At 40.9% G+C, this 20,103-nt stretch overlaps 1 protein-coding gene across 7 annotated transcripts in view; it reads right to left on the bottom strand.

Annotated features, from left to right (window-relative positions):
- Positions 1 to 2,949: 2,949 nt before the first annotated feature.
- The window catches only part of NTRK3 (neurotrophic receptor tyrosine kinase 3), a 391,402-nt gene continuing 374,248 nt past the window's right edge, over positions 2,950 to 20,103 (bottom strand). For all 7 annotated transcript variants that reach the window (XM_037730502.1, XM_017506139.2, XM_017506138.2 and 4 more), the window contains 2 exons: positions 11,253 to 11,411; positions 2,950 to 8,181 (listed from right to left, as the gene is read on the bottom strand). In XM_037730502.1, coding sequence (XP_037586430.1) covers positions 7,996 to 8,181; positions 11,253 to 11,411 — 345 coding nt within the window. In that variant the 3' untranslated portion in view covers positions 2,950 to 7,995. The remainder of the gene's footprint in view (positions 8,182 to 11,252; positions 11,412 to 20,103) is intronic.

Raw genomic sequence — 20,103 nt, 5'->3', positions numbered from 1 at the left:
CTTTTAAACCATTTCACTTTGTGCAGCATTGAGATATGCTGTAAAACTGTCATCAGCACAGTGGTTTTCATGCCTTAATTTGTAGTTCCCTCAGGGGAAACCCAGTATGATGATAATCACTGTCACTCTGAGCAGAAAACCTGGCTCAGCACCATGGTCAGAGAGAAGCCAAAACTCCCGCTCCTAAGGTCAGATCCCAGCCATGGCTCCTCTGCTCCTGGAGGCTAAAAGTTTATGGACAGAGAAAACAGGGTCAGGGAGGGAGAAGAGGGTTGCTGAGGGTGGGCTACCAAGGGTTCCAGATGGGATCTGTACAGACACATCACATGCATCTCAATGAGCTTTGCGGCGAAATTCACTGCACAGAGGTTAATCTAGTTGTCAACATCATCTGACAGCACTGAAATTACTCCAGGGCAGGGCTTCTTCAGAAGTCTTAATGTAACAGTCAATTCCGTCCTGCCTACAGGAAATGAAAGTTTTCTGCTTTGTGTGCTGAATCATATAGTGCCAATTTTCTCACTGTTTGAAGTCCAAACTGTTTGTGGTTCTGGGATTCACCTTGTATTAAGACTTTCATGGTGTTTGAGAAGGTGGATTCTCAGTCCCATGGAAGCAGGCGGATAGGAGCCAAAGGAAAAAGAAAAAAGAAGAAAAATGAAAAAAAAAAAAAAAAGTCTTCTTCACTGAGATTGATTTCTCCACTATGAATGGCAGAAATAAAATCACTTGGACCAGGTTTATTTATTTACTTCAGAGGTAGGCTCAGAGGCATCAGTTATATGCCGGGGAGCTATTAAATCAAGATGGAACATGGACAGATCTCCAGTGAGGAAAAAAAAAATTGAATGTGTCCTACCATTTAACATACTACAAAATTAGTTTTTAAAAATAATATGTAAAACTCCCATGCGCTCTTCTTAAATGAAAGAATAATTATCAGACTCGGACTTCAATGTTTACATTTCTTGTTGGGTTTTAGGGATGCCACATCTAAAAGAACGTCAGTGATCCAGCAGTCGTATTACTGGGTATCTACCAAGAAGAAAAGAAGTCATTGTACATAAAAGATACTTGCACACTTATGTTTATAGCAGCACAATTTGTAATTGCAAAAAGTGGAATCAACCCAAACGCCCATCAATCAATGAGCAGATAAAGAAACTGTGGTATATACATATGTATGTATTATTATTTAAAGACATATATATATATATATATGATGCAATACTACTCAGCCATAAAAAGGAATGAATTAATGGCATTCTCAGTGACCTGGATGAGATTGGAGACTATTATTCTAAGTGAAGTAATTCAGAAATGGAAAGCCAAATATCGTATGTTTTCACTGATATGTGGGAGCTAAGCTACGCGGATGCAAAGGCATAAGAATGACACGATGGACTTTGGGGACTCAGGGGGAAAGGGTGGGGAGGGAGTGAGGGATAAAAGACTACAAATGCAGTACAGTGTAAACTGCTTGAGCGATGGGTGCACCAAGATGTCACAAATCACCACTGAAGAACTTACTCATGTAATCAAACACCATCTGTTCCCCAACAACCTATGGAAATAAATAAATATAAATATATATATATATATATATATATATATATATAAAAGGCTTGGAAAATAAAATAAAAGAATGTCAGAGTAAACAGTAAATATTTGGGCTCTCAATCTACCTTTGGCTTTTCAGCAAAGATGTCTAAATTTCTCATTGCCTAAAATGAGAAGAAACCAACTCCTTTCATAAGATACTAAACTGAAAAGCAAGACCTGAGTGCCTCAGTGATTCTCAAAAGTAGATGTTCAACAGGCCCTTCCTCACCTCTGTTATCTTGAAACATCTATGAGAAACTTCCAGCTCTGTCAGCTGGAAGTATTTCCTGTAAGCTATAAATGTCAGTCATGACATTGCACAAAAAGCAATATTTCCCTGGGTGATTAGGAAAAATTAATACAACTTACTGTCCTTCCTCCCTATGATGCAAGAAAGATAGCCTACCTCACCGATTCAAGACATTATCTCCGACTGCAAATGTCAAACCAGGTCTTGCTTTAAATTTGGAACTTAGAAGTAAGCTAGAAGACAGGGAATCTGAGTTTTATTTCTTTGATCAAGAATTCAAAATACTTTGAAGGACCACCTCCTCCCAACCTCACCTCCACAGGTCTCAGAGAAGAGCATCTGTTCTAATACACTGAGACACAGGCCAAAAACATTTCTTGTTGCAAACTGTAGATATTTTTACAGGGAAATAAGGAAAATATGCTTGAGGGGAATGCACCAGGAAGAGCCTCTATCAGAAGCCAAGATTCAGCTCTTTAGGGCAAAGCAGTCTGTGCTCAGAGCAAAAGTTCTAACATCCAATGCAGTGACACAAATATTCACCCCACCTACTACAGTCATCAGTGCCTTTCAGAAAGAGCAACTGAATGTGAACCTCACATTCTCTGTCCCATCCCTCTTAGGGGGGTGGTTTCCCCTGCAGTGGTGGTGACTTCAATACGAACCCCCAAATAAGACGTGATAGAAATGGTTCCTGTATGGTCATCTATCAGGCAACAAGGAAGAACGATTTTCAGATGTTCAGAATGTTAGTCGGCATAATTTAATTCAGAGAGCACCAAATGGTCAAACTTCACAAGACGACAGATTTCCCATCGGAATCTTGCTGAATGTTTCTGAGGCCAGTTCATCTCCGGATTTCTTATCCCCAAGAATGGCAAGGCTCAAAGAGAATCCCAAATTGAAATCAATTTTCTGACTTCACATAGGCCTTCTTTTAAGCCATTCCAATCAAATATATAGAAATAACCATAAAACATACATATATATATATACTTTCTTCAGCAAGACACTCCCGGTATTATTAACCAACACCGAAATATTTTCCCAAGCCCATATCAATGTCTTAATAACGATGCATAAACTTGGAATTTATCTTTAAAAACCTGTTAAATATTGGTCAAAACAATGTATTTGGTATGAAAAAAGAAAGTGGACCTTCAGGAACCAAAAACACAGTGACTTCAGCACCCATGTCCTGAACCAAGGGTGCCATTTTTTTTTTCTCTCTAAGGCAAATGCCCTTGGGCCTTCTAGCAAGCTGGTTCCCTACCAAAGGAGACAACAGACATCTCAGGGGCCTTTGAGGACAGCTCTGTGGACTGCTGGCAGGTAGGTCCTTTCAACAAAAACCCCTAGACAGTTCTTTGCTCCAGATTCTAAGCAAAGCGCTGACAAGAACCTTAACCTCAAGACTGTCCATTACAATGACTGGACTTTGGAGTCAAGGTAATAGTGCTGCTGTTTGGTTTGGAAAAGGGGAACAAAGAATGCCATTAGTGATTCCTGAATAGAAAAAGACTTTGGCGAATAGTCCTCAACTTAAGACGCTGCCCTCTTTCTAACATCCCATCCTCTTACCAAAGATAAAAATCTTGTCGCTTTTGACCCAGAGTCCAGATTGCCAGAAGCCTGCATGAGAGATGGGCAGGCCTGTCTCCATATTTTGGAATAGTGTATGCCAAGTGTGAGCATGGAAGCAACACCAAAACATTTTCCCAAGCCCATATCGATGTCTTTATAACGATGCGTAAACTTGGAATTTTCCAAGTTTGGAAGAGGGAAGGTTGGCTAGCTGAGAACAGCCTGGTGAAAGCAGGCAAGGGGCTAGGCCTCCTTTGAAGAGCATAAAAATGAAGTCTCTGGCTTGTCTGCCTGGTTCCCTGCACAATATTCCTCAAATCTACCAGTCACCGGGCTTCTTGACTTGCCTTCTAAATTCAATCTCTTGCCATTGCCATTGGTAACTTTTCTTGGTCTCCTCCCTTATCTTTTACTTTATCTCTTATTTTTAACAAGCGAGCATTTGAAAAAAAAGAAAAGAAAGAAAGAAAGAAAAAACAGGTGGGACCAGAACACAGCTTTTTAAAAAAATGAAAAGGACTCTAAAAGTATCTGTAAAAACCTCTTAAATGTCTCAGATGAGAAATTAGCTGATTTGGTCAAGGCCACATGGTAACTAACTAATAACAAAATCAGAAATTTTGCTGGTCTTTTCACCCTGCCACATTTCTACTTAACTTCCCATGATCCTGTGCTCTCCCACATGGCCAACTCACGTCTGCTTCTGAGGTGAGCCTTGTGCAGCCACAGAAACGGGCTGACAGCTCTCCTGTTGGTGTTGGTTTCTGCAGTATGTAGCACCAAAATGACTTGCACTAGTGTATTCCGCAAAGTAAGCATCACTAGAGAAGGCCGTTCATGTTCAACCTGAACCCAGAAGGACTGAAGACCCTTTGCCTCAAGTGGAAAGCCTCTGTCTAGGGATAATTTGTGCATGATCTGCTGAGTGGAGGAAGCACCACCTCCTCTTTCTTATTTGTTGACTAGAGGAGGCTTAGCGATGCCCATGGTCCCCTCAGAGTTCAGGGATGTCATTAGAGGGCAGCATTAGGTTCCCATCCAAAGCAAAGAAGAACTGGGAGGTCCCTTGACCACGACACCCTACTCCAGGGTAGACATCCAAAAGCAGGTTACACTCAGTCGGTCCAGGGGAGGTTGGCATGGCAGAGAGACCAGCCTGGGTGCCCTGGAGCATTCGCCAAAAGACATGAAAGAGCTCACTTCAAAGCTAAGCTCTCGGAGACAGTGTGACATGGTCTTCTAAAATGTGGATATGGGGAGATGAGGGTGAAGTGAATTGGAGTGGCCATATTGGCTAATCAGATGTCATTTCATGACACATTTAATCACATTAGGCTCTTAATAAATAAATAAATAAATAAATAGACCGTCAACAGTGCTTTTCTGGTATGCAGGAATGCCAGGGTGGGAAGCCGAGCAAACACTCCCCTCCCGGCTTAGAGTCGTCTCAGACACTTCAGGCTCTGAAATGTGGAGGCAAGGGGCAAAGAAGGAGAGGAGTGTCTTATTGAAACTCAGCCTTGCCCAGGCCAGTGAGCCCTCAGCAGCGACTGCCTCTCACCTATGCAAGGCTGTCCTGGCATTCCAGAGTGCTGCTAAGAAAAATGGCACAGTGACGCAACATTGTTAGAACCTAAGAATTCAGAGCCTGAAGGGGCCAGAGATTAGCAGGCGTACCCCTTATTCTGCAGATGGGGAAACTAAGACATGGTGGACTGAACCTTATCAGTCTTGTCCCAGTATAGGAGGGACAGATGTGTCCCAATACACGCCACACCCCCCAGGGCCATAGTGTACCCCTGCAAATTCCACAGCCCTATTTTCTGCCTTTTTTACTCTCAAAAAAAAAAAAAACAACAATTTTTTTTTTTTAATCTGTCAAGGTTAATAAATCAAAGTAGACTCTGTGTAGAGAGGGCAGCCCAGGCTGCAGGAAGGCGGGTCCCCCTCTATCCTGCCCTGCTCTGCCACCCTCTCTCACACTGCTCCACAGCCAGCTGCTTACAACTGACATGGCAAGGGCATGACCCCAAGACCATCGTGAAAGCCTGCGGGCCTGAGGTGCCAGCGATCTGACAACCGTAGTCTCCTTCATTGTTTCTTGTTCCCAAAGGAATCACCTTCTTTCATTACGCCGTCATGCTGCAGCGCCTGGAGATAAAACCATAGCACGGTCCTTGTTCCCAGTCTTCCACCCATCTCCAACCCAGTTCTTCTCCCGGTTCTTCCCAACCCATCAGTGACTATCACGTTTGAAACACACAGCCGAGAAGACAGAAGCCACACAGTGTCCGCTCAGGGGAGGATATGGGAGAATGGAAGCAACAGGAGCATTGGTACCTCACTTCTAACCAGAAGACACTTTTCCCTGAGGCCCCTCTAGACCATGCCCTCCCTGAACACCTGTTCTTAGCTACCTAGATCAAAGCCAGCTTGTGCAGTTTCACCAGCACTCACAGCCCCAGCATAGCGGCCCTCTAGGTGGAAAGACAAAAGGGTAAGTGTCATAAGACAGTAAAGGGTTCCTTTGAGGTGGTCAATCCAAATAGCTTTTCCTCAAAGTCCTCAGGGACTGGGGGCATAGCACAGCCAGAAAACTCACAGCAAAATCCCAATTCACCTCCCTCCCCTCCCAGTCCAGCTAACCAGCCTTGTTGATCCTAAATCCCAACCATGGCTACAATCTGAGCACAGCTCTTTACTATTCAAATAAAAATATTTGTGGGTCTACAAAAAGAAGCAAAACCACAAACACATAATTCAGTCCTAAACCCCACACAGGGAGGCACACGTTTCAGCTGCTTCAGCGAACCAGGATGTCCAGACTGCTGGCAGGGAAAAGGGCAGGCCAGAGGCTGCCGGGGGGAGCTCCAGTTTGGCAAAGGTCAGTCCATTAGGTAGCTCTGTGCTTGGGGTGAGGTGGAGGGGCCTGGCTTGGGAGGAGCACATCCTCTCCTCCCCAGCAGAAGAGCTCTGTGGGGCCAGGCTGTTGGCTTCCATGCATCATGTGACAGGGAGGCCCAGAGGTTAGCTCCACTGTGGTCTGTGGCGGCAGCCAGGAAGGCAGTGATTCCCTGGTGCTGGGGCAGAGGGAGCTGGCCCCAGCCCAGATGTTTCCTTCCCTCTCTCGGGTCAGGCCTCAGTCCTCATTAAGATGCCAAGCCTGCAGCACTGGCTGCTCATTGGACATCTCCCAGAGAAGCCTCAGCTCTTCCCCCTACCCCAGCCCACAAAAGTGATTTCTCAGCCCTTGCGTTTTCACAACAGCTCAAAGGCAGATGCATCAATCCTCCCAGGGGCTGGAAACGTGAGGAGAATGCCAAGGAGCCCGGCGCAGGTGCCAAGTAGATTCTCCTCTGCTGGCTCTCACCCCCTCCACTGCTTGGTTCCCTGAAACACTCGCTGCTCCAGCCTCTCACTAGACCTGCCTTCCTTCCCTGGCAGTGGGGTTTACCCAGGAAGTGGGGTCTAGGATCTAGGCAAGCAGGATAAGAAACTGAGGACCAGCGGCCATTCTTTGTAATGACCTATAAGCAACCAAGCCTCTTGCTATTGCAACCCTAAAGCCCTCTGTGTCTACATTCAAAGATAACGTGGGAGACCCGGTTTCCTAACCCCCTCAGCTTCCCGGGGACCTGAAAATGGAAGGTGAGGCCAAGGAGTCTTTGCAATGATGGAAAAGACAGGTGGCAGTGTCTTGGCAGGGTTCAGGTTTCAGCTATTTTTTCTTCTGTGGTTCTTTGAGTCCAGAAAGTCCAGTTCTTTAAGGTCTGAGAATAGAAAGACACTTCCTTTGCAACTCCAGCAAGAAGCTTACACCCAGGACGGATGCAGTCAGCTCTCGTCATGGTTTTGAGTTGTGGGGTTGTCTGTTCTGCGTTTACCCGTAGGTGCCATCGTGGAGTCCCAAAAGCATCAAGATGACACTCTTTAGAATGGACAAGTTAGAACGTTGTCCTGAAGTGGAGGAAATGGGGAAGAAGTGGAGGCAAGGGCCCTGCTCCAGCATCGCTTCGTTGCTGAGCGCAGCCATGCGGTGCCCCCAGGCGCCTGTGGTGAGCTTCTGGGGTAACAGGTACACACAGCAGCAACTGAGCACCACCTGAGCCCCTCCCGTCCCAAAGCTCCATCCCAAAGATTGTCTCTCTGCATGGTCCAGGTCTTCTGTGCCGAAAAGCTGTGGCATTAGAAGCACGGGCCACAGCTTAAGTCGAAGGGAATTTTCCTTTTTATTATTAATATTTTAGAGTCTCTGAGTTGTTAAAGTCTTGTGGTTTTGTGTATCAGCAGCTTCTCCATGTACTAGAGAAGGTATCTCTCTGTAGATATAGATTGATAGATAGTTAGATATATAAATATATATATATATATATATTATGCCAAACTGCTTTACAGGGTTTTTTCTTTTTTTTCCTTTTTTCAGTGTTGTATGTGTAGCAGGCACTTGAGTTTATATGAAGATGTTTGCTTCAGTCAAGGATGGAAGGAGTTGTGGAAAGGAGAAGTGGGGCAGGGAGAGAGGAGGCAACAGAGTATGAATTCATGACCACCATCCACCGCTAGCCGAGAATGTCCAGGTAGATCGGGGTGGCCTTCCCCAGAGCATGGAGGATTTTGTAGATCTCCTTGATGTTCAGCCGCTGCTGGGGTTCCCTCTGCCAGCACCCCAGCATGACGTCATACACCTCTTTGGGGCAGACTCGGGGCCGCTCCAAAACACGACCTTGGGTAATGCACTCAATGACCTGAAAGAGAGAGGAGAACAAGGAAATTACCCCCAAAGCCCAGCCGTGGCCCTGTGGCTCGGACTTGACAAAAAGCAACAGCTTCCCTGATCGGTTTCAACGCAGAGCCCAGGCTCTCAGAGTCACAGGCTAAAGGCTGGTGCAGACGGCACGGGTTGACTGGTCTGTCCGGCGCACGGGGCCGGGAGCAGCACTGGCTGGTGGAGCCGTCTGCTGCCCTTCGTCCTCCATGCCTTGGGACAGGCCCCCATTGACCAAGGACTCCCCACACTCTCTTCTCTTGTACCTCACTCTTCTCTAGTCCTGAATCTCGTCTGGATGACTGAGCTGCGTTCATTTTTCACTTGATAATGGAGATGGGCTTCTGACCCGTCCCTCCCTCTCTCCTGAGACCCCCCGAAGAAGCTCGGCAGCCTCCGGCCCCTGCATGCCTATCTCCTCTTACCTCTCATTCCTGGCAAGCTCCCAGTTGCAGATTCTGTGCACGTCACCATACTTGCCTCTGAGTCATGACATAGGACCCTTTTGCAGCAAGGTCCATCCTTCCCTGCTGTTTGCACTAAATCGTGCTTCCAGTTTCTCTTGAAGTCCTTAACACTAGGACTAGCTGTTGATTCACCACTGCCTTCTGGGTGACCAGGTCAAGTCCGTTAACCTCAGGGTCTCAACATGCCCATCTGTAAGATGGAATCAAATGTCTGCCTTAACCCCCTCCTAGGAGTGTTGTAAGGATGAAAAGAGACCAAGAAAAGGGACTGTATGGCCCAACATACTGAAAGAGCGGCCGTAAGAAGGAATAGGAAGAAAACAATCAATGTGTGGCTGGCCGACCCCAGCAGGCCACTTGAGAACCACGTGTGTGTTGTGCAATTCATTCCCAATTCCTCAAAGACGCTTCTTTACTGACAGAGTATGTGCATTTTCTAGGTTTCATTGTCTAGTTTTCAGGTTGGTTTTAACTTCTCCCTAACTCTACCACTGTATAACTGGTCACGTCGCTGACCCTGAACGTCAATTTCTGCATTTCAAGATTGGCCATAATGATAAAAATACACAGAATAATCTCTAGCTCAGCAGCTAAACAAATATGATTTCCCCTCTCTGCCCCCATTATTCTGTATCTAACGAGGCAAGAGCATCATGTTTTTTCCCCTTTGCATCTCCCTACGCGGGCTCAGCCGTGCCTTGTCTTCAGCGTCGTCTCATGTCACGGTGACTTTGGGAGGGCTCATGAAACCATCACCGTGTCAGCATCTGCCTGGTTATATCCACCCTGGAGTCTGCGATGGCCCCTCGGCTCCTTCCTTTACCAGCCTGATAAGTACCCAGCCACTCACACACCCCATCGCATTAGAGCCCCAATTCCACCTTCCATCACCCTCAGGAAAAGGGATTCAGTTCAAACTACAGTAGCAGCTGCTGATGCCAAGATCAAAGGCACCCGGGAGCGTCTCTCCTCATGTTGGACTGTCCAGGTCTGTTGATTTCCATGGACAAACCTATGATCAGTGACTACCAGTATGTGGCTGCTATGGTCGGTGGAGTGGGGAAAGTGGCTGAGGGCAGAAAGCCTGACTTTAAGGCCAACGCCTCCTCTGGCAGTCTTAGAAGAAACGGCAAACACCCTGTTAGCTGCTATGAGCCAGCTCAAGTACAGGGGCTAAGTCTTCTATTAAGACCCATAGCAACATCAGCCCAGAACCTCTGTATACTGGGGCCACCAAACTACACGAAGCAGTGTTCAGGTGCGTGCATGTGCACGTGCATATGCGAGAGAGTGTGTGTGTGTGTGTGTGTGTGTGTGTGTGTGTTCCTAACCTCTCCTCCCCTGGGAAAACAGTAACAATTTTTTAAAACACCGTAACAAATGGGTTCTAGCATACACACTTGCATTACTTTAAAAGATTGTTAAAATATTTTGTGCTACTTTGGGAAATTTAGTCAGGCCCCATTGAGCTTGTGAATCATGAGATATTACACATTTTACAAAACACTTTCTTTTCAGTCTTTGAAATTCACTTAATTCAGTGGTCAAGACATAGGAGAGCAGAGACAAACACAGCTCTCGAGAAAAAAGACACTCTCTTCAATATTCAAATAAGATTTCAATACTGAAAGCCTCATATTTACATTTTCCCAGCAAACAGAAGACCGTAAAAAGGACTACGGCGTTTCATAGGTCGGCTGGGCCGAAAGACTGGGCTCCTTACTGCCTACAAACTGTACTGAATTCCCTGGAGCAACATGGCCTGGTCCATGCATCAGGAAGCATCTTGACGGCTTTGGAGGCAGAGGAGTCCTAGGATTACAGGCCAGGCTTCGTCTCTGTCTCAGAGGCTGTTACATGTGAGATGCTGACCAGTCCACTTCAGTACCCCAAGCAGACCCCCTTCCTTTAACCTGAATCTCAAGAGGGGTTTTTGTAAAAATGACTGAGTTCATAGAGCTAACATGCTTAGAAAAGTGCCTGCTACTAAATGCCAGCCACTATTAAAAGATGTTTACTAGCAATTTTTATTATTATTTTTATGATTGCAAATTATAATTCTAAAAATATAATGAGTATTTATTACTATGATGGTTTATTTTATTCCTAGACATTCACACACGGCCCTGTCAGTTATAAAACTGGCCTTTCCAAATTCACCATCCTGTACAGCCCGTGGCTTGGCATACCTAAAACCTTTGTACACACAGATTATGTGGGCATACTAAGTAGCGGGTGTTTCCACAAGATGACACAATTGAAAAACTCATAGTTGTTCTTTGTTTTCATTTTCTGTCATAGTGAAAAATTTGTGATTTTTAAGGGTAGCAGACTGAACACAGCCACGACTTGAGTCTCAATTTAGATGTCTAATTTCATGCTCTTTGGACAATTATGCCACATTTCCTTCAGTTCCATTTTTTTTCTTTTCCTACTAAGAAGCTCTCTGCTCCCACTAATGCCTACATTCACTCTGCTGGCTCTAAATCCCACCTAATGTCTTGTCCAGTATGTGCAAGACCTGGCCTGAGATAGCGCTTACCAGCCTTCCCCCAGCCAACATTCCTGTGCACCCCCTTTTTACCTCTGTGTTTGAGAGCTGGAACCATGGCTGCTTTCCATAGGTGAAGATCTCCCAAAGGATCACCCCGAAGCTCCACACATCGCTCTCTGTAGTGAACTTCCGGTACATGATGCTTTCAGGGGGCATCCAGCGAATGGGGAGCATGGTGTGTCCTCCTACCTAAAAGGGGTCAAGATAGAGGCACACAGAGTGACCACGTGGCCAGAATGGGTGTCGTCTGTCCGCACTCTTCACACACAGATGCAGACTTGATGCATCCTATTCTAAGACAGCCACAGCTTTACGTAACTTCTATCAGAGGTGTGTGAAGATGCTGACTTTGGAGACCTATGATAAAGGAGACAGCTAGACTCACAACTAGAGATAACACGTGAGGGAAAGTAGGTTCCTTGGCACTTAGCATGAAGAAAGATCACAAGGTAATCTGAGGTGAGAGAGGTTTCAGAATCTAGCACCACAGAAAAATCTAACCTTAAGAGCAGGTCCAGCGAGAAGTCAGCAGAATGACTAAGCAAGTCACCAAGTATCAATATCTGCAAACACCAGGTTAGATTCTTGGGTGCAGTGGCATGGTATATTCCATGTGCCTCTGATCTGGAGAACTTTAGCTTCTAACTGACAATTTTGAATCTCTCACCACAGTTTAGGACTCAGTGTTTAAAGTGAAGGAGACAGAAACATTCCAAAAGTGTGAAAGACTATGTGCTAGTAAGATGGGAAGTGGACAGACAGAGAATTCCACACAGTTCTAGTAAGATCTCAAAGGACAGTAGGGAGGGTCTTTAAAAATAGCCTACGGAGGATATCAACCATCTGTGGGTCTGCAAACTGAAAACCAAGGGCAAGGAGAAGTGACTGACAAGGATAAAGACCCAGGGTACCCTTTTCTAAGAAAAACATGAGGGAACTCCTCACTGCCTAGCAGGTTAGAGATGTTAGCATAAGTGAGAGAAAATTCACAGCATGTGTTAAAACTCAGAAACTGGCTGGGCGCGGTGGCTCACGCCTATAATCCCAGCACTTTGGGAGGCCGAGGGGGGTAGATCATGAGGTCAAGAGATCGAGACCATCCTGGTCAACATGGTGAAACCCCGTCTCTACTAAAATTACAAAACATTAGCTGGGCATGGTGGTGTGTGCCTGTAATCCCAGCTACTCAGGAGGCTGAGGCAGGAGAATTGCCTGAACCCAGGAGGCGGAGGTTGTGGTGAGCCGAGATCGCGCCATTGCACTCCAGCCTGGGTAACAAGAGCGAAACTCCGTCTCAAAAAAAGATAAATAAATAAAAAATAAAACTCAGAAACTATCTGCGTCATTAGTAAAGAGTTTTGGGAATTGAAACTTTTGGGTAATACATGGAATTCGTTGTCACAAAAGTACTCAATACTGAAAAAAAGAATTCTCTATGTATGTCCTGATGAACTATTGCTTAAACTTCTTATTGCTATGGTGGGTCAGTTAGAGGAAAAATAATAATGATCAATTAAGAAACAATAGCTTGGGAGATGGGCAATCTTGTTTCAACAAAGGGAAATCATGTTTGCCTTAACCACTTGAAGAATTTTAGAAGGTAAATGATAATATACGTTTACAGAAAAGTTCCTCCCTTCCTTCCTTCCTTCTTTCCTTCTCTCCTTCTCTCTCTCTCTCTTTCCTTCTTTCTTCCTTTCTTCTTTCTTTTTCATAGTTTTGCTTTTGTTGCCCAGGCTGGAGAGCAACGGTGTGATCTCAGCTCACTGCAATCTCCACTTCCTGGGTTCAAGTGATTCTCTTGCCTCAGCCTCCGGAGTAGCTGGAATTACAGGCATGAGACACCATGCCCGGCTAATTTTTGTATTTTTAGTAGAGATGGGGTTTCATCACACTGGTCAGGCTGGTCTTAAACTCCTGATCTCATGTGATAAACCCTCCTCGGCCTCCCAAAATTCTGGGATTACAGGCTTGAGCCACTGCGCCCAGCCAGAAAAGTTATTTTCAACCTGGAACTTTCTCATCAGGATAGCTTACACAGTGTAAAGACAAGTGAAGATACTACTTTCAGACAAGCAAAGACTCAGTTTACCACTCACACCCTTTGAGAAAACATAGAAGCCAAGCTAATTGAGTACATATTCTAGAAAAACTGTAAAAATAACCCAAGCTATGCAACGATGGGAACATAAGAAAAATGCACAGCGAATAAGCCACAAAAATGCAATTTAAATCTGAATAATGGTTGTTAATTTGGTAGTAAAAGTAATACAGTTACTAATAAAGGTTTCCTGTAAAATAGAGACATAAGGTAAGCAATAATACCAATAATGCTATGCGTACCACCACTGCTACAACGACATACTTATCTGAAATGAAACTTTCCAATAATTTCAACCATAAATGCATAGAAGAGTAGACATAGAAATAATTAAAAGCCTGATAAAGGTTGTATGCTATAGAAAGGAAAACAAAGAAGCTTACAGTGATTAATTATTGAGGATAACACTTTAAATTTAAATGTGCTCACTAAAATTTAAAAGCAGCTTCTAGAATAGAAATAGTACATATAGCTTTCAAACCATTTTCTTTAATAAAGAAAGCCAAAACCTTTAACTAACACCAAAACGACTACAGAAAGGGGGAAAAGGATAATGATTTAAAATAGACATGTCTAAAATGAAATAGCAGAAAACATTGAAAATGGAATGCTGAAAATACAACTATACATAAAAGAAAAATATAATTGGCTACATATATGCATATATGTGCATATATATGTATATATGCATATATAGATATTTATAGTCAATTACATTTCTTTTATTGTGATTTATACATTGTCTGTTGTCTCATATATATGTGAAAAAAAGGATTCAGAATGCCAAAAATTAAAATGAGGCTAAATAATTTATTTTAAATTTATATCATACTTTATATAATATTTAAAGCTGGTAAAATTCACCATTATGATGATGAATTTTATGCTCCAATTAACATAGCAACAATATATAAAATATTTATAAAAATATAGAGAGATAATACATATACATGCGTGTGTATATATATAAGAAGATTAAAAACAAGTTATAAATAAAAGAAAACTGACAAAGCTATCATTATCATAGAAAACTAAAATGCTTCCCAAATTGAAAGATCAAGATGATAACATAAATGAAGATACACTTTAAAAATACAAATGATGAGTTCTAATAAACAGATATGAGTGTTTTGATTGTGTCTTTCAGCTTCCTTGAAAAATTGCACATTATTTTCAATTACTTAAAAAAATTTATAAAAACCAGTAACATATTAAATCTCAAAGGAAATCTGGAATTACAAGATAAAAAATAAATATAAGGTAAAAAAATAAGAAATATTTTCTGTATCAAATATAATAAAATAGAAGTTAACAAGAAAAAAATAATTTCTTTGGGCAATTAAATCATTTGGTAAAGAAAAAATTAAAAGTAAATGTAAAAGTATTTTTTATAATAATTACTAAAGTCCTATTCCTTAAAATTTATGAAATATAACTAAAGTAATTTTTGGAAAAAATTACAGCATTTAACCATTTATTTTTAAAATAGGGAAAATATAATTAAATTAAATAAGGATTCAACACACACACACACACATACACACACACACACACACACACACTGGCAGTAAAGACCCACCAAACAAATGCAAATGCAAGGGAAGTAAGAAAAAATAAATAATAAAATAAAATAAACCCTGATTAATCAGTGTAAACAACACAGAGCAAAACAACCAGCCAAAAGGCAAATAAAAATCAGACTTGGTCTATACAATCGTTAGTTCTCTCAAAAGTTACACAAACTTTTGGCAAGATTAATGAGGGATGTAGAGGAGACAAATGTAAAATGTTAAGAATATTACAGCAATAAATTTGAAAGTATACATGCATTAATTGTTTTTCTAGAAAATATTAATTTAAAAAAATTAAGATAAGTAGAAAAGTTGAATACAAAAACCATAATTGTAGCAAAAAAAATTCTATACATTAAAAAGATAAAAGGTTCAGATGATTTTCTGGGTGAGTTCTATTAAAGTTTTCTGTCTTATTTATGCTTTTTTAAAGCAAAAAACATAGAAATTTTCCCACACCATTCTCTGTGGTTTGAACATTCCTGAAGACAAAATCAGTCAAATTTAACATACAGACTTACATATGTATTTATTTACATAATAAATATCAATATACATATCTTATCTATACTTGTATAAAACTATGTTATGAATATACTCTCCAAATATGAATAAAATATCAAATCGGCAATATATTACAAGAATTCCATATTATAGCTCAATAAGGTTTATACCAGAAATGCAAGAATGTCTCAACCTTAGGAAATCTATTGTTAAATTTACTAAATTAAAAGATAAAAGAAGAGAAGCCACCCTTTTAAAAATGCCAAAAATTTCCAACATCTTTTTCTGATTAAAAGTCTAATTTATAGAAGGTAACTTCCTTTATTAAATACACTAAATGTTGTATTTACTGACAAAACATTAGAAAAATACAGGGTATCTTCTATCATGAATTTTATGTGACATTTTTCAAAGGTCCTAGTCAATGCAATAAAGCAATAATTTTTAAATGGGGTAGAAATATTTTTTTAAAAAGTCAAACTGCCTGAAAATTCAGGAAAATTAAAAAAAAGCAGTTAGACCATTATATGATTTAGCAAGCTACTCAGAAATAAGAGAAACACATAAAAATCAAACTATTCTCACATGCCAATGGCAATGACTTCAAAATACAATGGAAAATAAGATTGTTCGGACAATAGCAATAAAAGTACCTAAAACAGCCAGGCATAAACTTTAGGAGAAAACAAGTCTATTTAAAGAAAAGTGTTGAAAAACATAAAAGAAGATATGAATAAATAAAAAGTTGTGTCATTTTCTTGGATAGGAAGACGCAATGTTATACATTTTTCATTTCTCCCATAATCAAAAATTTAACACAATATATATGAAAACTCAGATGAAATGGTGTACAGAAACTGACAAGATGAATCCAAAATTCACCTAAAGTAGTAATTATTTGACAAAAACTAAGATATACTTGAAATAGAACAATAAGGGAGAGTTACTCTATCAGATAGCAAAACATTTTATCAAACTATGTAATGAACACATTGTGTTTTGGCATAGGGTAGACAAATTTACTAATGGAACAAACCAGAGAGTCTAGAGGCAGACCCGTGTATAAATATAGGAATTTAATATATGAAATGATGGGTTAGTAATTAAAGTGTTGGGACAATGAACTATTCATTAAAAAAATACACTTAGATACCTACCTCACACCATATACAAAAATCATTTCCAGATGGATTAAAGAGCTAAACATAAAAAACAAAACAATAATAATATTAGAAGAAAACTTAGAAAAGTACTCTATAACCTCAGAAAAGGAAGGCCTCCCTAAATAAGACACATGTTCAAGAAGCCGTCAAGAATAAGATTTAGAGCTATAACTTACAAAAATTAAATGTTTTGCATGGCAAAAGACAACATAAGCATAGCCAAAAGACAAATGACAAAAAGGCACAATATATGTAACAAAGAAAGAATTAAAATCCATACCAAGTGCTCCTTCAAATTAGTTAGAAAAAGCCACCCAACAGAAAAATGAATACGGGATAAGAACAGATGATCCACAAAAGGACGAGAAGTGGCCACAAACATATGAAAAGATGTCAGTTCAAACAACAGAGACATACATTTCTGAATGTCGATTGGGAAAGTTTGGAAAAAGATTAATGCTATCTTGTGTTTGAGAGAGGTGAGGAAAGAGTTATTCTCAAATGCCAGCAGTGAGAAATGTTTCTGCTTTTTCTGAGGACAGCTTGGTAGACTCTGTTGACATTCAAGGTGCAAGTGACTTTGAACCCAGCAATTTCACCTCTAGGTGTCTTAGAAAGATATTCAATCAAGCAAGCAAAAGTATTTAGTTGAAAGTGTTTATTTCATTCATTGTAAAGGCAAAAATTTGTTCATCATTAAAGTTATTCGCAGCAGTTAAAAAGAATATAGTAGAGCTATGTGTGCTGATACGTAAATATGTCTAGGATATATTAAGTGACAACACAAGGCTTTGAAAAATATATTTAGTGTTCTCGTTCATGTAAAAATGTATATGTGGATACATAAGCAAATATATAGTGATACCATGTAACTTGAAAATGCATAGAAAAATGTCCAGAAAACCAGTAAACAAGTGACTTCCTCTATACCATGTGAGTTATGACCAAAGAGAAAAATCCCACTTTTTACTATATGTAAATATTTCTATGCTGTTTGAAATTTTACAATAATCATGTGTCACATTTGAAAATTTAAAAATGGTAAAAAAAAAAAAAGTGAGTATAAGGAAGCCAGTGGACCTAATTTAAGTTCTATTTAATATATTAAAAATTAATATTTTTAAAAGAAAAATTATGTTTGTGATAGCATATTGTACGCTGGTTTATTGCATTTGGTTTGTTGATTTAAAAAAACAGAAGTCAGGAATATAGAAACACTTCTCTTGATGAAAAATTTTCAATAGTAGACTCCATAATTGATGTTGGTGTATGTCTCATTTCATAATTTTAACACAATCCAGAAGAGGTATTCCAGATTGAAATCTCCAATTTTATAGACAGAAATTCAAGTGTGCAGGGTGTAAACTGTGATGCATGTAAGTATTTGAGTAAGAGTATCAGAAGCATATAAATTGGTCACAGAGGCTCCCTTGAGAAGAATCTTTAAAATTCTCACCAAGCAGCACAACCAATGTGGCAAAGTTTATACTGCATTCTTCCAGGAGTGGACTATTAATAAAATATTTCCAGAAGCCTGTGATGCAACAAAGAGGAACATGCCATTGGAAGTCAGAGCCCTGGTTCTCATGTCACTTTTGACAAGCACTTAACCCCTGTGCACTTCAGTTTTCTTCTCTTCAAAATAAAAATGAAGCAACAGCCTGCCTAAAATGAGATCATGTATGTAAAAACCCTCTAAGCATTGTTCAGTGCAAAAGCATATACACGAAGTACAGTCATTGTTCATTGTGTGTGTCTTTACATGTAGCATAACAAACCTAATTTCTTCAAATGTGCTTATTTTCCATAAAAACCCATGGTGATTTTCCTCCAAGGTGACTGATATTCTTTGGAGAGACCCTGTCTGGGAAAGGTAGTGTCCAAAGCCTTCCCTGGTAAAAAATTATTAACAAATATGTCCCATGATAAAACCTAGCCAGACATAAACTAGCCAGAAACAGTAACACTAAGAATGTGCTCATGAATGAATAATGAGTGCTGGCCACTGCTGTTACATACATCCCTCATTTAAGCTCTCCCTATTCCTGTGTGATAGAAGCCTCTATCATCCCCAAACCACAGATGAAGGTAAGGTACCTTGCCCAAGCACTGCATAAGAAATATTAGTTATTCATCCAAACTCTCAATGAGATACTTAAGGATTTCAAGGCTGAGCCTTGAAAAAGGAGATGTAAGTAATGAGGCACAGGAAATATTCCAAGGAATGACTCTAGAAATAAAAACAGTAAGTAATTGGAGGGAAGCAGATCTTTGGATTGCACTGGCAAAGAGCCCATGCCTACCTTGGCAGACACCTTCCATCAATCATTGCCTTTCCCGGCCCTCTCACACGCACATTCACAAAGAGGATGGGAGTTTGAAAACCCTGGGAGGCTGGAAGTGCTCATGGCAATGAGCACTAATTAAAGAATGGAATCCTGTTTGCATTATTAAGACTGTTCTCCAGGAAAAATGATCATTCCTGGTATATTGGGGATCAAGCAGGAGCAAAACGAGAATGTCACTATCTCCATAAAATTCATTTCATACCCAGAGACCAGATAGGTGGGTTTTGAATGAATCCAGATCTTGTGTATAGAGAACAGAGATACCTGATCAACTCAGGCTTTAGGATATCCACGCCAAAGTCAACTACAAACCAAGGACTTAGATGAGAGGGTCAAATGCCTATTCCAAAATCTGGCAGGTCAGAGTTCAGTCTCTGTGACCTCTGAACCTTCCCTGTAAACAGCTTCCTGCTGATTCTCATAGTCCCTCGGCAGGGGGTGCCCTTGATCCCTTGCCCACCAATATTTTGTTAAATGCTTTTACTAATTTGCTTCACACTTTAGCAGGGCTGCCAGATTAAATACAGGATACCCAGTTAAATTTGACTTTCAGTTAAACAACATTTTAAAAAATTATCATTATGGCCCAGATATTGCATGGAACATACTTGTACTAAAAATATGGGGTTTTGTTGTTTTGTTTTTGTTTTTTTTTTTTTGCCTGAAATTTAAATTTCACAAGTGTCCTATATTTTTATTTTCAAAGTCTGGCAACTCTGGATTTTAGACCTGGTAAGGAAGTTGACATTATGCTCCAGAACATCCTCTTTTTATCTGTTTGGCTTTCGGCACACGTTCGGGCTCTGTCTCCCTCCCTTTGCCTCTGCCTCACCCTAAAGAAGACTGCTGAGTTAGAGGTACAATGTGCAGAAAAACTTTCTTCTCGCTCGTTTCTCCTTAGCGTCTCCCTCTGGGATGAATGTGGTAGAGAAGGGACATGGCAGCCAGGATTTTCCCCTATAAACATAGTCTGCTACCTTCTAGCTGCGGATCCAGAGCGAGTCCTTTCTCCTATGCCAGCCTCAGTTTTCTCATGTGAAAACGGAAGAGATAACTAAAATCACCTCCCAGGGCTCTTTGCCTGATCATAAGCACGTTAAAACTTGTTAAAACTACGGATTCCTAGGCTTTACCCCAAGCGCAATGAATTAGACCAGAGGTCAACAAATGACAGCTTGTCCCTTGTTACTGGAA

This window comes from Cebus imitator, unplaced genomic scaffold (genome assembly GCF_001604975.1).
Source record: "Cebus imitator isolate Cc_AM_T3 unplaced genomic scaffold, Cebus_imitator-1.0 Scaffold348, whole genome shotgun sequence".
In the NCBI taxonomy this organism is placed as follows: domain Eukaryota; kingdom Metazoa; phylum Chordata; class Mammalia; order Primates; family Cebidae; genus Cebus; species Cebus imitator.
The sequence above is the reverse complement of the archived record's forward strand: the minus strand, read 5'-3'. Positions and strand labels throughout refer to the sequence as shown.